The sequence below is a fragment of the Mandrillus leucophaeus genome, unplaced genomic scaffold (assembly GCF_000951045.1).
Source record: "Mandrillus leucophaeus isolate KB7577 unplaced genomic scaffold, Mleu.le_1.0 Scaffold596, whole genome shotgun sequence".
NCBI classification, from domain to species: domain Eukaryota; kingdom Metazoa; phylum Chordata; class Mammalia; order Primates; family Cercopithecidae; genus Mandrillus; species Mandrillus leucophaeus.
Window position 1 is genome coordinate 1970370 of NW_012106430.1, and position 20703 is coordinate 1991072.

Genomic DNA, 20703 nt, shown 5'->3' on the forward strand with positions numbered 1-20703 from the left:
GACTGCCAACTTTCTATTTTGGTTGGAGGTACCATTTCCTGAAAGAGGAAATACAAAATTCAGAAGGAAAAATAGTTTGCAGGAAGATCATGAACATGATATTATGTATCATGAATTAGGTTTCTCAACTTAATCAGTTGAAACATCTAATAAGACAGTTAGTTGTATAAGCCTGGAACTCTACAGCAAGATCTAGTCAGAGAAAGCAACATACAGGGTGTACTAAAGACCATGGGCATAGATGAGATAGCCTAGGAACAGTATGTAAAGGGAAGATCCACTTGTGTCATCTACATTATGAGGCCCAAGAGTGCAATGCACTCAACTTTCTTCACTCTGTCCTTCATTCTATTGTCTGTCTCAATGATCCTGACACTGGTTGTGCCTCAAAATCAACTGTGAAACTCTTTAAAAATAAACAGAATTCAGAGAAAAGAGATCTCCTCAAAGTCTCTCAAGGATAGAAAGATAAAGAGCCAACAGCTGCAGAGCACTGGAAACATTTAGTGTCGATCTTAGGAAAGAAAGTATTTGATGCCACTTTGTGACAAGCTTGAAAGATCTGGTAATAACCAGGAGACAGGATGTTCTAACAGCAAGCACTGTGGGGTGGGAGAGACAGATTCTACTTGTAAAATGAGGGCATTGAGCTGAATGATTCTTCATGCCTTCTGACTGTTAACATCTGAGGTTCTTGCATATAGAGCTTCCTTCAAAGCCTGAGACATTGAGACAACTTGCCTCTCTTCCAGTTAGACAGGGAACTGATCTTTGGAGTCTTCCACATACTCTCCCAATGCCTTCTACTCCATTCACCATATCTATCCTTCAAGATCAAGCTCAAATGCTCCTCTCTCAATAAATCATCCCAGTCTATTGCTGCCTTTCCAATACACTTTCTTAATCTTTGTATATTTAGTAGTCAGGGGTTTGAGGGACAGTACAAAACCTATTACAGGCCCTTCCTTTTTCATGCCTTAATACACTGTAATGAATCTACCTCTAGTTAAAGAGTTCTGTAAGAATTATTATTTATAAGCATATAATTATAAATATATATTATAAATACAGTCGGCCCTCCATATCTGTGGGTTCTACATTCATAAATTCAACCAAGCTTGGATTGAAAATATTTTCTTTAAAATGGATGGTGACATCTGTACTAAACATGTATAGACTTTTTCTTCTTGTCATTATTCTCTAAATACAGCATAACAACTATCTACATAGCATTTACATTATATTACATATTACAAGTAATCTAGAGATGATTTAAAGCATACACAAGGTGTGTAGGTTATATGCAAATACTATACATTTTACATAAGGGATTTGAGCATCATTGATTTTGGTATCCACAGGGGGTCTTGGAACAAATCCCCCACGGATACTGATGAACGACTGTATGTATAAATATCAATTATGAATAAATAAGTATATATTATTCATAAGGTTGTTGTGTGACAATATTATAAATTAGAATGTTGTTTGTATTTGTCTGAACACACATTCGTAGCATAAATTTCCCTATATAAACTTCCTAAGATGTCAAAGAAGTACATTAACTAAAATTATTGGGCCACTTAGAGGAGAATTATCCCTAATACAATTCAAGAATCATCTGACAAGGCAGGAAGACAAGGCAAATTCTTACAGAGAAGAGGGTGCAGGAATCTGGGGTGGCCATCACAGGTCTCATGAAGGGGGAAGGGTACCCTTATCCATTGTAAGTGAGAGTTGTGTAGGAGGCTGAAGCTTCATAATAACCAAGGTGGCTGAAGGTGGAAGGAGAAAACAAGGTGGTGGCATTTGATGTCAAAGGACCAGCCATCTCCTTACAAGGAGCTGCTAAGACCTGACCCTTCCCCTCCCACAGTACTAATAATAAGAACAATAACAACCACCAGGGCTAACATTTATTGAGTGCTTACTACATGCCAGGTACTATTTTGAGCTCTTTACATATTTTAAGACATTTAATCATGACTCTCTGTGGCAGATATGATTTTTAATTCTCCTTAGCAGGAGGAAACTAGAGCACAGAGAGGTCAAGTCACCTGCTTACAATAGCATAGGTATTGTAACACAGGTGATAAGCTGAGACATGGTTTACACAATATGGCTCCAGAGCCCACATTCATAGTCACCATGCTTCACAACCATCCAGCACCAAAGAAACCCCTCATCAATTAATATGCATTCCTCCAGAAATCTCTTACTATGAATATTTCTTTTCCTTTACTATGGAGTTCCATCTACTACTTTTCTGAATATTCATCCTTTTGGTGCCATGAGCGAGGTTATTTTTGAAGTTCTTCCCAGCCATGTTTCCCTTGTATAAAAGTGTGTCTAGATAGTGAAATGGGCACAACTGTGATTTTTCATGGACCCTGCGTTCTATTAAGACTCTGGCCAATAGTCTTTTAAATACAATGGCATGCACCAAACAATATAAAACTTTAGATGTAATAAGGATAGGATAAAGAAAATAGCTTTAATGAAACTTTGTGAGGTGAATGTGATTACTGCACTACAGAATTCAGCCTGAAACTTTATCTATCTATCTATCTATCTATCTATCTATCTATCTATCTATCTATCTATCTGGAGTCTCGCTCTGTCACCCAGGTTGGAGTGCAGTGGTGCAATTTCGGCTCACTGCAAACTCCACCTCCCAGGTTCAAGCAATTCTCCTGCCTCTGCCTCCTGAGTAGCTTGGACTACAGGCACCTGGCACCACACTCAGCTAATTTTTATATGTTTAGTAGAGACAGGGTTTCACCATTTTGGCCAGGCTGGTCTTGAACTCCTGACCTCAAGTGATCCACCTGCCTCAGCTTTCCAAAGTGCTGAGATTACAGGCATGAGCCACTGTGCCCAGCCTGAAACTTTACTTTAAAAGAGTACCAATAGTCTTCTCTATGCTATAGAAAATAAATCAAATGCGAAAGCATTTCTGTTAATTCAACTTGTCAGCTTTATTTTGGAGTTCGGGTAGGAAGGAAAGAGAATTAGACAGCCAATTATGACTCCCCCCACCCCCCACACACACACACACACACACATCTTTCTCAAGCAAGTAGCACTAGTCTCCAGACAAATCCAAAAATATGAGTATCACCTATAAATGACACCTTTCCAGTTTGATTTTCTTAAAGCATTAAAAAAAGAAAATACAACTTCCTTTATTCTTAGACAAAACATGAAGGTAAATAGTAAAGTCACTGGGCTTCCTGAAAAGCAATGCACTGAGCCTCATCAACCTGAGAATGGAAGCGTATGAAGCAGATATTACAGGCAGCACCTTTCCTGGATAAAGTTGCTTAATCACCATGCAAAACTCAAGCCAATCATTCTTAGATAGAAAATTCCATAACCTCAGACATGGCCTGCCATCATGAGTGACCCTGAAACAGAACCTACACTCTTGAAATGATTTACCCCCATATTGTCTGAACAGAGCACAAGCTTCAGTGCTGATGGGTACTTTTAAGGCATCACAATGACAAGTCTGCCAAGGCAAATGTTTTTAATCTGCTTCACTTAGCTGACCTTATTTGCCATAAATTCAGGCTAATCCATATCTAATTCTTACTGGGTAACTCACTTGTTTACTGTCACCACTGGCCCTGGTCTCTTGGCATCTTATAAACTCTAGCCAGGCCCCAAATTCCTCAAGGATGTCTGGCTTTTGTCATATTACAGTGCTAGGAAGGCAGCACGAATGGTTCATTCCTCCAGGCTCATTAATGTCACAGCTTCACATTCACTTACCATTAGGATCTTCTAAGGGGAACTTGAGTTCACCCAAAGTTCCAAGGAACACAAAGCCAGCCATGTTGAAGTGATATATGCCAAGGAATATTGTACAAAGAAATGAGTGCTTCTCTTAGTTATTCCTCACAGTTAGTCTCTCATAAAATTTCAGAACAGAGAAGTATGTATAGGTCATTCAATCTATTCCTTTATTAATATTTATTTTTTGTAACTGAGGCTTGTGAGGTTACATTTCCAAGGTCACAGTGCTACTTAGGGGCAGAATTAAGGTTCTTACCCTAGTAATTTCTAATATATATGGTGCTAATTCCCTGGATTCATAGGAAAAGTCACAATAATAATAAAACTAATATTCATGTAGCCTTTAGATTTACAATTACCCCTTTGCTCTTTGTAGTTTCATACAATAATCTGAGCAAAGGCATGACAAACATAATTAATATCACATTTTAAAGACTAGAAGACTTATACAGTAAACTTTAAGTGACGTATTCAAATTTTCATAATTAAAATGAAGGATTGTGAACTGAGCCCAAAATTTAAGTTCTATATCCTTGAGTAAATTACTAACTTCTGTCTCTCCTCATTTATATGAGAATATAAATCCCAGCACTTTGGGAGGCAGAGACAGGCGGATCACGAGGTCAGGAGATCGAGACCATCCTGGCTAATACGGTGAAACCCCGTCTCTACTAAAAAATACAAAAAAAAAAACCAGCCGGGAGAGGTGGCGGGTGCCTGTAGTCCCAGCTACTCCGGAGGCTGAGGCAGGAGAATGGCGTGAACCCGGGAGGCGGAGCTTGCAGTGAGCTGAGATCCGGCCACTGCACTCCAGCCTGGGCGACAGAGCGAGACTCCGTCTCAAAAAAAAAAAAAAAAAAAAAAGAAAAAAAAAAAAAAAAAAAAAAGAGAATATAACAGTGTCTGCATCAAGGAGGAATTTTTTTCCTGAGAATTAAATGAAGTGATGTACTAAGTGAATAAACCCCTTAGCATCCCGCCCGACAGTTTGCAAGGGGACAAAAAAATAACAAAGTTTTGTTTTGTATTTAAATTATTATTTTTCTGAAACATCCTACCAGCAACACAAGTTATGACTTCAGGATTAAAGATAAAGAATAATTCATTAATGTTCCAAGAATCATTTTAGTTGGATTTAGAAATGCAATGCTAAAAAAAAAAAAAAAGATAAAAATGCAAGGTTGAGTTTATCCATCTTTTGAGTTTCATCATGATAGTAATATTTGCCATCAAATGCAGTTAGGCACTGTTATCATCTTAATACAAGACAGTATTGCATCATAGCCTTTCCATACCAAGAAGATTACAAAGAACTATTTTCACCTTGATGTTTAAAGCTACAAACAAAAGGGTGATCACCTTCCCTATGTATTTCAGAGGCCAACAGCCATATGCAGTAACTGGATACAGCCTCACGGTGGTGCTAAATCATCACTGATAACAACTCAAGGCCCATTGAAGGCTCTACAGAAACCAAACTGAGGCAGGACTGAAACACTCCTAACGTTAACCAGCAAGGAATTTGCTTTGGATCCCTGCGGTTCTTCTGGACCAACCTTGCACAATGATCCTGACATGTTGTCACAACAAATCCACTAGCAATGTTAATTTATAGTTTTCATCCTGGCATTGCAACAAATAAAATATACACAAAAGATTTTTATTATCCTTAAAAAGAATTGTGCAGCCTTACCTTTTAAAATGTTATGTTGACTTAGAATTCTCAAACTGGATTTGGGCCCCATTCATCCACTGTGTGTCTTAATTTTATGCATCCCTTGGAGACATTTGTTAAACTCCTTATATCTCCCAGCCCCCAAATTTCAGCTTTAAATTTCAACTCTTTTGACTCCTTTCCTCTTCTACTCTCTTATTTAAAATAGCCACCAAATTTTATCAATCTGCCCTTTATAATATCTCCCACCTATCTCCTTCAGTCAGCTTCCACAACCACAGTTCAGACCCTTTTACCACATGTCTAGGCTATTTCAATAACTCAAGATTAGGCTTAGAGGAGATCGCACCACTGCACTCTAGCCTGGCAACAGAGCAAGACTCTGTCTAAAAAAAAAAAAAAAAAAAGATTAGGCTTAGAGGACTACCTCCCAACCACAACTGTACATTACAATTGCCTGAAGAACTTAAAAAATACCCAACCTCAGGGATTCTGATTTAGTTGGTCTGGGGTGGATACAGAGGTTTTCTTATTTTTTTAAACCTTCCCAGTGATTGTCATTTGCAGTCACAGTTGAAAACTACTGCTAGAGGTGTGCCCAGCATATCACAGTCAGATTAACCTTTTTAAACTACCAACTCTCCAGGCCAAACATTTTAAGTAGTTTCCCATCTTGGCAAAGATTGCGAATTAGTGACTTAAAGGCCAAATTATCCCAAAGATGTGTTTTTATTTGACCTATTTAAAAATTGTTCAGACCCAACATCTAAAAATTGGGAGATGTCACATAAAACCCAGATTTCCTACTTCTTTTTAAAAATTCCAAGATCTTGTCACAAATGGCCCACATTCCCATGCAACTGATCAGCTGGAGCTGAGTAGTGGCTGCCCTTTAGACTTGTCACGTATCTTCCAGTTGATTCAGTCCCATCACTCCCATTTACAGCTGGCTGTATGATTCATTTATACTATCTTCCTGGCCTCTTAATTTTAGTTTGTAGCCCTGATCTAGATAATAAAGTTCAAACTCAATGATATGTTCACTTACTCATTCTCTTAAATACTCATTTATTCATGCATTCATTAGTATTGATTTTGTGTCTATGCTATGCAAACACTTGGAATTCAAAGTCCCTCATATTTTGGCCCTATTCTTTCTAACCTCACATTCCCCTTCCTCTAACAAATTTATTTCTAACTAGTAGTTAGTTTAAGAGACATCTTCCTCCCAATATTCACAGCTTAGAGGCTAATTTCCAAAATGCCTTTGAGGTCAGGTAATGCTATGTGACAAAGTGGGCCAGTGGGATGTGAGTGAAAGTGGCATGTGTAACTTCCAAGTCATATCCATAAGAAGAAAGGTGGCTGCCCTCCATTTCCCCTTCTTGTGAGCTGGAATGCAGAATTGAACTCAAGTTCAATCTGTGATCCTTTAGGATTCTTGGATCTTCTCATTTTAATTACAAAACTGAACCTATCCAATTCTTTAAGAATCTGACTTTTTCCTTGATATTTAACTAAATCCTAATTCTCTTTATTCTTGTATCTAAACAATTCCTTGACTTTTGGGATACATATTTTAAAGACTAAGAAATGCATTGAAACGATCAAGGGCTCAAGTTTGAATGATAATGAAGAGACAACTCATAGTGCCATCATATTTGGAATCTGAAAATCTCTAGGACAATACTAGAGGAAGAAAGTAGAAGATACTCTCAATTAAAAAAATGGGTGACTCAGAGAGTGAGAACTAGACCGAGAAGATAAGTAAAGAAAAGCAATGGGAAACAAGATATAAGGAAGAGAGAGAATACAGAGACAAGAGGAGGACTAGCAACTGTGAATGAAAAAGTTAGCATAAGGGAAAGGCACATGCAAAATGGAATGCCAGTGAAGAAAAGTGGAATTCCATAACCTCAAGATGCTTCCTAATAAGGATACTCATAAGAGATCATTATCAACATCCAAGTAGTGTAGAGCACACTACTACTCCATCAACACTAGGAAAACTGGTGCATGGTGGGTATAAAAGAAATATCAAAGGCAAGTGAGAATTGAATTTATAGCAGAATTGTGATTGCAAGTTACTCTGTGGGTGAATAAAAAAGGATACAGCTGTGTTTCAAATGGGACTTATTTGTATCTCAAATCAAGTAAATAATGGCTACACAGTACTTTTTTTTTTTAAAGAGTAGGTTATAACGGGCTAAGTGGTGGCTCCTGTCCATAATCCCAGCACTTTAGGAGGCCAAGATGGAGGATGGCTTGAGCCAAGGAGTTCGACACCAGCCTGGGCAACATGGTAAAATGCTGTCTCTACAAAAATTACAAAAATTAATATGAAAATTATCCTGGCATGATGTTGTGCAACTGTAGTCCCAGCTACTGGGTAGGCTGAGATGGGAAGATCAATGGAGTTCCTGGAAGTCGAGACTTGACGTGAATTATCATCACGCCACCACACTCTAGCCTGGATGACAGAGTGAGACCCTGTCTCAAAAAACAAAAACAAACCAACAACAACAACAACAACAAAGTCTCTCAAAGTATTTTTTTTTTCAAGACAAATTCCAGAAGATGACTTGGCCTTAACCTTGTAGCTGTGTCCTATCCTAAAAGAAAGCCCGGAGTGAGACCCTTAAAATATGGGTGGTAACTACATTGAAATTTTTTAAAAAAAGAGAGAGAGAGAGAACTCAAAGACCTAAACATAAGACCCAAAATGAAAAAACTCCTAGAAGAAAACATTGAGGAAAAACTTCATTATATTGGGCTTGGCCATGGTTTCTCGGTTATGGCACCAAAAGCACAGGCAACAAAAGCAAAAATAGATAAACTACATCAAACTTAAAAATTTGATGCATCAAAGGACACCACCAATAGAGTAAAAAGGCTACACAATGGGAGAAAATAATTTGCAAATCATACATATAATAAGGTGTTAATAGTCAGAATGGGCTAGGTGTGGGGGCTCGTGCTGGTAATCCCAGCACTTTGGGAGGTTGAGGCAGGTGGACTGCTTGAGCCCAGGAGTTTGAGACCAGCCTGGGAAACGGACTAAAACCCTGTCTCTACAAAAAATGCAAAAATTATCCAGGTGTGATGGCGCATGCCTGTAGTCCCAGCACTCAGGAGGCTCAGGCAGATGGGTCAATTGAGCCTGGGAGGTCAAGGCCGCAGTGAGTTGTGATCATGCCACCACACTCCAGGCTAGGCAACAGAGCAAGATCCTGTCTCAATGAAGAAAACAAAAAAAAAAGAATATATAACAAACTCCTACAACTGAACAACAAAACTCAACGCTATTAAAATATGGGTAATGGACTTGACATTTCTCCAAAGATGATATACAAATAGCCAACAAGCACATGGAAAGATGCTGAACATCATTATTCAGAGAAGTGGAAATCAAAATCACAATGATATATCACCTCACACCCCTTAGGATGGCTACTATTCTTGTTTTTAAAAACCTAGAAAGTAACAAGTATTGGCAAGGATGTGGGGAAACTGGAAGTCTGTACTCTGTTGGTGGGACTGTAAAATGATGCAACTACTTTGAAAAACAGCATGCAGATTCCTCAAAAAATATATATGTTCCTAAAAAAAAATATGATCCAGCAATCCAGTTTTTGGGTATATACCCAAAATAACTGAAAGTAGGATCTTGAAGAGGTAATTGTACACCCATGTTCATAGCGGCATTATTCACAATAGCCAAGGGGTGGAAGCCACCCAGATTGTCCACTGACAGATGAATGGATAAACAAAATGTTGAATAGATATATAATGGAATATTAGCCCTAAAAAGGAAAGAAATCCTGTCACATGCTACAACATGGATGAACCTTGAGGACATGCTAACTGAAACAAGCCAGTAACAAAAGGACAAATACTATATGATTCCACTTAGATGAGGTACTTAGAATAGTCAAAATTATGGAGATAGAAAGTAGAATGGTGGTTACCAGAGGACAGTAGGGGGAGGGAAAGGGGAGTTGTTATTTCATGGGTATGGAGTTTCAGGTTTGCAAGATGAAAAAGTTCTGGAGATCTGTTTTACAACCATGTAAATATTCTTAACACTACTAAACTGTACACTTAAAAAATGGTTAAGATAGCACATTTTGTTATATATATTTTTACCACAATAAAGAAAACTCAGAAGGACATGATACTTTTTAATGGCTGCTATCATCAGTATGGACGCTAGGATGGGTCCCTCTGGACCCATTCTACCTCTTGGAAAAGAAATGTAAAAATGAGTGCCAAGTTAATCGCAGGGAAAAACTTCTCTACCTTCATATTACACAGGTACTAACCACTACTTCCCAGCTCCATCTCTAGAAAGAGCAATGGTAGCCACATTTGTGCTGCTACCACAAAATTGGGAGCACACTTGATTGCAATTTTACAGTCTAGTTACAAAGAGGAAGAATTCAGCTAAATATTTGCTGCCATGAGTCCAAAATAACTTATGTGCAAGGACATCCTTAACTGGCACCAAAGAAGTTTGTTAAATTAGGTTATAGATGTCTCTAGGACAATATACAACAGCTAAGTCATTGAACTATAATCAAGATGCCCTAATTTAGCATTTAAAGACATGTATATCTCTTGTGAACAAACAGGCTCAGTTATGTCATGCATCCATCAATTCCATATCACTGAGTCCAACTTGACAAAGTTCTATCTTCCAGGACAAGTTTTGAGAATTTAATGGCAGCAGAAAGCCCAAAATGTGAGAGGTGGACCATGTCCTATATCCCAAAGGACAGATCTCCTGAAATGCTTCACTGAGATGGCATACCCTGTGCTGCTTTCTGCCAGCTCCCCTAGGAATTATACAGCTATTAACCCAGCATAAATAATTACCCACCTTATACAAGTGGCTACTTACCAACCAGTTCATTTCTCTTCAGGTTATGAGGAAGAAGTCACACTGTTTATTTACTAATCTAGTAGTGATTTGTGGGCTTCATAAATAGATTTTATTTTCATATGTGATTACTGTCTAAATTCCCTGGCATTTGATTATATCTCATGGAGAAAACTAAGTTAGCTTGGCATCCCAGCTGGAATACCAGCTCTCACACTTCGCAGCATTATGACCCTGATCAAGTCATTTGCATTTAAGCCTGGAGTCCTCATCTGTAAAATAAGACCAATAACAGCTCTTCCACATGCTTATTATATAAATTAAATGAAAGAATCTGCTTCAGATCCTGGCACACAGTATATGCTGGTCAGAAATTATCTCCCTCTCTTCTTCCTTACTCAAGAGCAGGGGTCAGCAAATTTGTTCTGTAAAAGGCAAGAGAGTAAATCTTTAATCTTTTTAGGCCATATGGTCTCTGTCACAATTATTCAACTCTACCACTGTAACACAAAAGCAGCCACAGACAAACACCATGGCTGAGTTCCAATAAAACATTATTTTTAAAAGCAGGTACTAGACCACATTTGGCTCACAGGCCATAGTTTGCCAGTCCCTATTAACTTACACCACATATGTCCAGGTATCATGCTAAGTTAATTTTTCACTATTCTGTTTGATTTCACCTGTTCCAGATATATTCTTCACTTTTATCTCTTTTATTCTATTTCTTGAATGTATCAGAACAAATGTGTCTGTTTCCATTACTTGACTTAGCTTCTCACTTTGAATTGTAGGCCTTGAGAAGTTCCCATAGGTGTTGAGCACTCAGATCTAAGATGCTCTAGTAATTTATTCACACAATGGGTTCTGGGTAAATCAGCCAGAGGTAAGCAAAATCCCCTCAACCCTTAGAAAAAGACTGGGAACAGACCATCCATTGGGAACTCAGAGTTTACTAGGAGTTTTTATTTGTGGAGAGGGAATGGTTGCAACTGATTCCCCAGTTTTAAAAATATTGCCTTAAATTTTGTTTTCATTGGCTTATATATATAAAGGCCTTCTTAAAAATATATAAGTACTAAAAACAATAGTGATCACATATGGTGAAGTGAGAATTCAAGATGGAGTGATAAGGATGAAAGGGAGATTTACTATTTTTAAATGTCTATGATTTAAAACCATGCGAATATATTATCCAAAAATCAATTTTCCCAAAGAATAAATCTTGGCCAGGTGCAGTGGCTCACGCCTGTAATCCTAGCACTTTGGGAAGCCAAGGCGAGTGGATCACAAGGTCAGGAGTTCGAGACCAGTCTGGCCTACATGGTGAAATCCCGTCTCTACTAAAAAAACACAAAAATTAGCTGGGCGTGGTAGCAGGTGCCTGTAATCCCAGCTACTGGGGAGGCTGAGGCAGTAGAATGGCTTGAACCCAGGAGACCCAGGAGGCGGAGTTTGCAGTGAGCCGAGATCGTGCCACTGCATTCCAACCTAGGTGACAAAGCAAGACTGCATCTCAAAAAAGAAAAAAGAAAAGAAAAGAAAGAAAGAAAAAAGAATCTTTTGTTTTACAAAATTAGCCTATTATAAGAAAGATACAAATGTGAGGGGTGGAGACGGACAGGAACCTACTGGAGATTCTATCAGAGCCCCACACTCTCTTGCGGCTACTGGGCTTCTATGTGCCTCCTGCCTTCTATTCTGTGTGACTCAGAGAAGACAGAGTGGAGCACTTTGGCATGACTAGTTAATGGACTCTGCTCTCCATCTGACAGAAATGGGATTAGAAGCAGGATATATTTTTCAGTATTTTATCGTTCTTGATATCAGGCTGTAATTCTCCCAATGAGTTCCACATACCCTCTCTTCTTTCTCAGTGCGTCCATATTTACATACTCTTCCCAGCTACTTTAATCTCTCTTGCCACTTCTGCCTTCAAATAAGCTTCAACTTTTTTTAAAAGAAACTTTTGACTTTACTTGCAACTATTGCCCTTTGCCTCATATTGTGTTTTCAATCCAATTCCTGGAAATGTTAGAAATGATTGTTTTTTACTTCTTAATCACCTATGACTTTCATTCCTTCATTAAGTCTGTTTTTTTCCTAAGGTCTTCATTATTTCAGACAAATCTAAAGGTTGTTGGGTTTTATCCCCTTAGTCTTTATTCTTCTTGATCTATCTTTTGCAAATAACAAAGCTCATGCCCATTTTATTTAGTATCTCTTTCTCTCTCTCCATGTATTTAATACCCAATAATTCTTCCTGTCCCTTCTGATCCCCACAACTGGATCTCTTCCTTGATCCTGTCTCATAACTGGGCTACAACTTGAATCTCAGTCATCAGTCCCTCTGCTTTTCTCCATCTAGTCTCCTTCTTTGAAGGAATTCATCTATTCTCAAGTCTTTATGTTGTGCGAGGGGTAAAGCAGATGGTGGCCTGAAGCCTGGCTCTGTGACTTATTAGCTGTGCTGCATAGGAAAAATTGTTCGTTCAACTTTCTAAATTCAGTTTCCTCTGCTCTAAAATGGGGATTCATTCACTCAATAGTTTTTACTGAGCACTTACTGTACACCAGGCATTGTTCTAGGTACATGAGATTCATTAACAAACTAAACAGATAAATATTCCTGCCCTCACAGAGTTCCCATTCTAACAGAGGGAGACAGACCAAAAATAATAAATATACTACATTAGAAAATTATATAAAATTACAGAATGTAGGCTGGGCATGGTGGCTCACACCTGTAATCCCAGCACTTTGGGAGGCTGAAGCAGGCGGATCACAAGGTCAGGAGATCAAGACCATCCTAGCTCGCACGGTGAAACCCTGTCTCTACTAAAAAAAAAATACAAAAAATTAGCTGGGCATGGTGGCGGGCACCTGTAGCCCCAGCTACCTCAGGAGGCTGAGGCAGCAGAATGGCGTGAACCCGGGAGGCAGAGCTTGCAGTGAGCTGAGATTGTGCCACTGCACTCTAGCCCTGGCGACAGAGCGTGACTCCATCTCAAAAAAAAAAAAAAAAAAATTACAGAATGCGGTGAGATCTGTAAAAGAAAGAAAAGGTCAGGTTACACCTGTTTTTTTTTTGTTGTTTGTTTGTTTCGTTTTGTTCTTTTTCTGAGACTGAGTCTTACTCCGTCACCCAGACAGGCATGCAGTGGCACACTGTCAGCTCACTGCAACCTCCACCTCCTGGGTTCAAGTGATTATCCTGCCTCAGCCTCCCGAATAGCTGGGATTACAGGTGCACACCATCACACCTGGCTAATTTTTGAATTTTTAGTAGACATGGGGTTTCACCATGTTGGCCAGGCTAGTCTCAAACTCCTGACCTCAAGTGATCTGCCCAACTCAGCCTCCCAAAGTGCTGGGATTATAAGCATGAGCCATGGTGCCCAGCTGGGTTACATCTTTTCTAAGATGGTCAGGGTAGTCTTCTCTGAGAAGGTAATATTTTAGCAGAGACTTGGAACAGGTGAAGGAATTATAAATGAGGGCATCTGTTGGAGAGGATGTAGACAAAAGCAGCTGACAGTGGTCCTAAAGGCAAGAAGCATGCCAAGTATGTTCTAGGAAAGGGAGTGTAGCGAGCATGGGGAAAAGTAGTTGGAAAGGATGTCAGAGAGGAAATCAGGGTCACAGTCCATGTAGGACCTCTGAATACAATGGCAACCCTCTATTGTGAAGTTTTGGGCAGAGGGATGACATAATCGGATTTATCTTTTAAAAGGATCACTCGGGCTACTCTGTTGGAAATAGACTGTAGTGGGAGAATAGAAGCAGAGAGACCAGTTAGGAGGCTACTGCAGTAATCCAGGAAGGAGGTGATGGGGGCTAGGACCAAAATGGCGCAGGAGAGAAGTGGTAATTTAGGATTAAAAACCTTAGAGGGTTGTTATAAGAACTTTATGGGAGAGTTATTATAGGTAAAATGCCTAGTAGATGCCTTGTATAAAGAAGATGTTAAGTAATATCCTGTCATTATATTTGCAAGCAGAATAGGTTCTCTGGGTCACTATAAGGAGGAGAGCAAAGCTAGAGAGTGACAGCCAAGGTCAGTTGACCTGGAAGTTGGCAGCTGCCCTCATCTGATGTAGTAAGGGAGGCTGGCCTGAGGAAGGAACTTGATCTTCTTTTAGTCCTTCCCTCATATCTCAACTCCAGTATGGGATTTTCAACTGCCTATAAACCATTTCTTCTTAAAAGTTTCATCATATACTATCTATGCACAGTTTTTAAAAAGTTACCTGCACCATCTCTACTTCAAACCAGCTACTCATCCAAATGTTTCCTTCTATTAAAGACACACCAGTCTCCAGATGCTGAAAACCTGGCTGCATTTTTGTAGAACTGTAGAATCAGACTGGAAGTTGGTATCATAGTCATCATCTGGTTAAAACATCTCTTTTTACAAAAGATGAAACAAGGCTCAGAATGGAACATGCCAAGCTGTGGGCCACACCAGGCTTTGATCACTAAATGGCTCCTGAATTCTTTCTAGAAAGGTCTAGAACCAGTTTTCTGGACTCATTCACTTTCTCAACACTCCCCTCCCTTCCTCTTGCCTGACCCGCATCACAGCAGTTCCTCCGGTTGGCTGCCACAGGCCAACATCTCTGCCCTGGTCACCGCCATGGCTGCCAGGACCATCTTTCTGTTATTGCCAATTAACCTTTCTGGAAAGACTATTAGAGACCAGGGCCTACACTGCTTTCAGAATGCTGGCTATGGGGTCAAATCCTGGCTTTGTACTTACTAGCTGTGAGGACTTGAGCAAGTTTCCGAATCACATTCTGCCTTAGTTTCTTCATCTGAAAAATCCTCCCTTCTAGGACTTAAGTAGAGTAAGGCATGTAAAATACTTAGTACAGAGCCAAACACAAAATAAGAGCTTAAAAAGTATTAGTTATTACTGTCAGTCCCTTTCAGAGAAGTTGCTGTGGATGCCTGGTGAACAAATTCTAATTGCCTTGGTGTGGCCTTCAGGGACTTTCCATACCTACTATAGGTATGGAAACTTTCACTGATCTCTGATGACAAACCTTCCAATCAGGACAGCTCTCTTTGTACCCCCATCATGCTCATTCCCATTTCTACCTCTGTGTTTTAGTTTATGCTCCTCCTACCTGAAACGCCACCTTCCTTCTCCTTTATCTGTCTGAATCCTGCACATCCTTCAAAGCTCCACTTAAGGTTTAGTACTTCATAAGAACTGCCTAGGCAAATTCTAGCTCCATTGATATTATTACTTCTCTACAATACCAGTTTTTATATTCAGTACTTACTGATAACTTCTTCACGGAGAGGAATGAGGGCATGTAGTTAATAGTATGGGCTCTGGAGCAGACTGCATGGTCTCTCTCAGCCTGTCTCCTCAGTCATAAAATAAGGTTAATATTAGGGTTGTTGTGAGGATTAGATACATGAATACTTGATATATGTTAATGATGATTAATATGTTATTATTGCTATATATTTGTTAACTTTTTCCTCTTTGTTTATAAACCTGCATTTTCTTCCTCCAGGTTATTCTATCCATATGCACTATACCTGTACCCAGTGTCTAGCACAACGCTGGTCTCAGAGTAGTGTTCAACAATGAATGGATGTAAAAAAAAAAAAAAAAAAAAACAACTAGGAGGAGTGCCCATAGCAGTTACATCAATATTCTCTATCCAATCTGAATGGGTCCTGAACTTTCTTCTCCCCTACCTTATAGTTTCCTGGTGAAGGAGAAACTACAACCCCTTTCAGGGAGGCAACATGATACTATAGAAGAAAACTGGACTAAGAATCTGAAGACACGGGTTTGCGTCTCAGCTTCCCACACAAAAGATCTGTCTGGTTTGTCTCTGTCTCTGCCTGTCTGTCTGTCAGTCTCTGTCTATCTGTGTCTGTCTGTCTGTCTCTATCTACCTTCTATCTATCTATCTATCTATCTATCTATCTATCTATCTATCTATCTATCTATCTATCTATCTATCTATCTATTTTAGCTTGGGAAAAATCACTTAAGCTCATGGAGCCTGTTTCCATCTCTGTAAGGGAGAATAATCTGGCATGGCCTGCCTCCTTCACAGGACAGCTGTGAAGATCAAGTAAAAAAAAAAAAAAAAAGTATCGGCCATGCACAGTGGCTCATGCCTGTAATCCCAGCACTTTGGGATGCCAAGGCGGGTGGATCATCTGAGGTCAGGAGTTCGAGACTAGGCTGGTCAACATGGCGAAACCCCGTCTCTACTAAAAATACAAAAATTAGCTGGGCGTGGTGGTGGGCACCTATAATCCCAGCTACATGAGAGGCTGAGGCAGGATAATCTCTTGAACCTGGGAGGTGGAGGTTGCAGTGAGCTGAGATGGTGCCATTCCACTCCAGCCTGGGCGACAAGAGCGAAACTGCTCAGAGAAAAAATAAGTAAATAAATAAAAAGGCATGTGGGAGAGCTTTGCATACCATAAAGTCATATACAAATTATATGTAGCCAGGGTGGCCATTTATATGTCATCAAACAAGAAACCATTAATAATTATCAAGTCAACTGGATCTACTTCCAATGGCCTCCTGAGGAAAGGGCCATTACCACAGTAATCACAGTGAATCTCTTTGCCCAGATGCCTCTTAAAAGGTCAAATTATTACTTACACTATGGTGCTCAGTCCTGAGATTTTTTTTTTTTTTTTGTGATAGGGTCTCACTCTGTTGCCCAGGTTGGAGTGCAGTGGCATGACCACAACTCACTGCAGTCTCAACCTCCTCGCCTCAAGCAATCCTCCTGCCTCAGCCTCCTGAGTAGCTAGGACTACAGGTGTGTGCTACCACTCCTGGCTAATATAGAAATGGGGTCTCCCTACATTGCCCAAGCTGTCAGTCCTGAGAATTTTGATAAGTCTGTCCTCAAACATTTTGTCATATCTAGTAATTTGTTCAAAAGTACAGATTTAGCCAAAATGTCAACTTCACATCCCAGAGTCCATGGGTGGTACACGGTATAAGTAATATGGTTATTAGCCAGGGTTCTCAAAGAGGAGGAAGAGTAAAGAAAAAAATGATCCATAATAAATTAGAAATATCTGGTCTATTTTTACAAGAAGTTAACATTGGAGATGTGGAACGTATTCTAGAGTCAGAAGAAATGAATAAAATCACTCTGGGGTAACTGGAATAGTCTATGCATATATTCCTGAGCTACTTGTGTGTGCATAGTTATTGTTCTATTTAATTTTGTATTAGATCCAAGGGATTCCAGCATTCATCAGTAGTCATGATAGACTTGAACAATATCAACAGAGAATTCTATATCATGCAGGAGCACATCAAGCTAATGCATTGACAAGGGCAGTTCCTAGTGATTCATACTCTTTGTCACATGCAGTGATCATTGTGCTTTTTCTTTTCTTTCTTTGGGGAATCAGATTTATCAAAAATAGCCATACATTTTATAATAGAGTGTAGAGAGTGTGACCTTCTCCCAGCATTACTTCCAAAACTCAAGTGAGAAATCATTCATATTAAGAAAATCACTTTACCTCTATTTTTTCCCATATGGCTTCATAGTTGTCTTGGTGCCGAATATCTTGCATCAGTTTCTGAATTAAAGCTGATTTAGTGGCAGAATGGCTCTCATTTTTCTCAGAAGATGAAGCTCTTTCTGACTTCTCATCAGCATACTTTTTCATGCCAGAGAGAGGCACACTGGACTCCTCATCAGAAAGAATGTCACTCAGGGGCCCAGATTCAATGCTCTCCCCTAGTGAAGAGGCTATGTCACTAGATGAGCTTGGAGACACCCTGCCTAGCCTTGTATGCTTCTTTTTGACATGATAGGTTGGATAGATCTCAGAATCTGAATTCATTTCAGACAGTTCCCAGTCATCAATATTCTGGATGGTTTCTCCTCTGGGTTTCTGAGGCAGAAGCTTTGTTAGGTTTTCCAACTTCAAAGCCAATACTTCTGTCTGCTTAAGGTGAGAGGGCAGTGCTAGGTATTCATCAGAGCCATACCAGGCCTCCACAACCTGACCATTCCTGGTGACGTGACTTGGAGAGGAGGCATGACCTTTTTTGCTTTTGTGTTTTGAAAGAAGTGGCACCGGAGACAAGATGTTGTCTGAGCCAACAGAGGATTCACTGCTCTGAGTAAAAGGTGGTGAACTGGATGTTTCTGACTGCAATAGCAATTTGGCATTCCAATTTCTCTGATTGCAAGGCTCAAGGGAGGATGTGGAAGCAGAATTTGTTTGTGGCCCCTCTATGGCCTTGGAAGTACAAGAAAGCTCTCCATTTGGCACTGCTGAGCTCCCTGTATTTTTAGCTTGTTTGCCTGAACCAGTCCCCCGTTTAGGTGTTCGGCATGGAGGCACCTCTTCTGAGGTCTTGTGTGGCTTTTTAAGTCGAGATTTCTCTTTATAGCAGTCGTTAAGCCTTCCCAGGCTGGAAGAAATTTCTTTAATGTGAAATTTGACTGTGTTTTCAAGATTCCCATCCCCCACCTTGTGCAAACACTCATAAGACTGGCTGGCAGCAGAAGGGCTGTTAGGGTAGGAAGACTGCAACACCAGGCAAAGTTTGGATCTGTCAGGAGGATCTACTAGCGAAGGGGTGCTTCTGCTCATCTCAGGCTTTAGATCAACCATTTGCTTCTTTCCATCATTGCCTTTCAGATCATTCTTAAAAGTTTCCTCTTTAAGAAAAAGTCCTCTTTTTGGCACTGTGGGCTGCGTGGGAGAGTCCTCATTATAATTAAAGCAATCTCTGATGGTTCGCTTGGGGGTTGCATTTTCACAAGGAACAGGCTGCTGATTCTTTGCACCAAGATGGGAGGAGGAACTGGATTCTTGCTTCACAGTCTCAGAGGATGGTTGAACAGCATTTGTCAGAGCTTCTCCTGAAGACGATGACACTCCCGGTGTTAAGCCTGGTTGCTCTTCGACTGCAGAAGCATTGTCTTCCTCACATCCACCTTTGTCGTCTACTGAGAGAGATACTTGAGATACCTCCTCAGTAAGTGCTTCACTGCCATTGGTAGAGATAGAGTCAGCAGCTACTGTAAGTAACCCAACACTTCGGATAAGCTCAGGAAACTCCTTTTCCATCTCACTGTAGCTCCAAGAGTCAAAGGGTTTGGTTTTGACTTGGCTAGAGGTCATGTCACCTAGCCCACTGAGCAAATCCTCACTTGGACTGTAGTCAGACAGTTCGAATGCAGTAATGCCACAATCCAGAGACAAGTAATTTTGAGAACATTTGATAGTTAATTGTCCTGAGTCATCCACTTCTGTAAGAGAATCAAGTCGGCCCTGAAACAGACAATGGCAATGGTTTCAGTAAATGCAACATGAGTTATAACATCAGCTGCTATTTAAATGAAATTTCAGTACAGGGCACTATAAAGGTCAAATGTATTGGTCTCTATTGCTTCTGATTTGACATACACAAAGGGATATTAATCAATTACCACATTGCTTTATATAGTATCTTCTTCTTAAACACCTGAAGATTTTTCACTAATCTGGAGCATACAGCCTTAATAGAAATGTCAAGATCAAGCCAAAAGTATCCATTCTTGCCTTAATTTTCAACTTTAAAATAATATATTATTCATTTAATAAGAATTTCATAAACAAAGCCTTAAGTAATACAATTTCTGGGATCAAAATAATGTAAAAGTAAAATCTCCACGAATGTGTTTTGCTTTTTGCTATCATTCCAGTAACTACCACAGTGGCTAACTCATGGTAGATGCTCAATGAATATTTTTAAGTAGAATGATTAATTATAATAAGCCAGTGTGTTAAATATATGTTGATGAATCGAAGGAAGGTAAACTACTGAATTTGCAAATATGTAACAGTTCGAGACCAGTTTCTGTTTGGCCCCATCCTTTTGAAGGAGAAAATTAATGAATGTCCAAACTTTATCATTAGAGATAGCCTCATCTCCTCCCTCTGCATGTTTTTCTCCCCAAGTCCTACCCCCACTGGTGTATGTGAGCTATTAGGTGCACATATTTCTTACTATTCATAATTCTGGATAGGCTGATTTGATTTAAAACTCCCTCGCACTAAAAAAAAAAAACAGCATTACAATTAACTATTTTTAATTTGTTAAATCTTTAATTCTGTAATTAAGGCTTTTGTCTCATTACTATTGCAGTTTCCGATTTCATACAACAAATGGAAAGATTTTCACTGATGCTTTGTTTAGGGTAGAAGAGTCCCAGGAACCATCCTATTATGCCTGCTGGCTAAATAACAGCCTGATCTAACCTAGCCCCCTCAGGAAATGAAAAAAGAAAACTGAAAAGTGAAGGGCTGTTGCATCCCCAGATCTCCATTTTTTCTGGAGGAA

The 20703-nt window shown here is 39.6% G+C and overlaps 1 protein-coding gene across 1 annotated transcript in view; it reads right to left on the minus strand.

Moving 5' to 3' along the window:
* The window catches only part of AKAP6 (A kinase (PRKA) anchor protein 6), a 520177-nt gene that overhangs the window by 276713 nt on the left and 222761 nt on the right, over nt 1-20703 (minus strand). Inside the window, exon 5 of the mRNA XM_011999517.1 lies at nt 17883-19652. Within this exon, the coding sequence (XP_011854907.1) occupies nt 17883-19652 (1770 nt within the window). The remainder of the gene's footprint in view (nt 1-17882; nt 19653-20703) is intronic.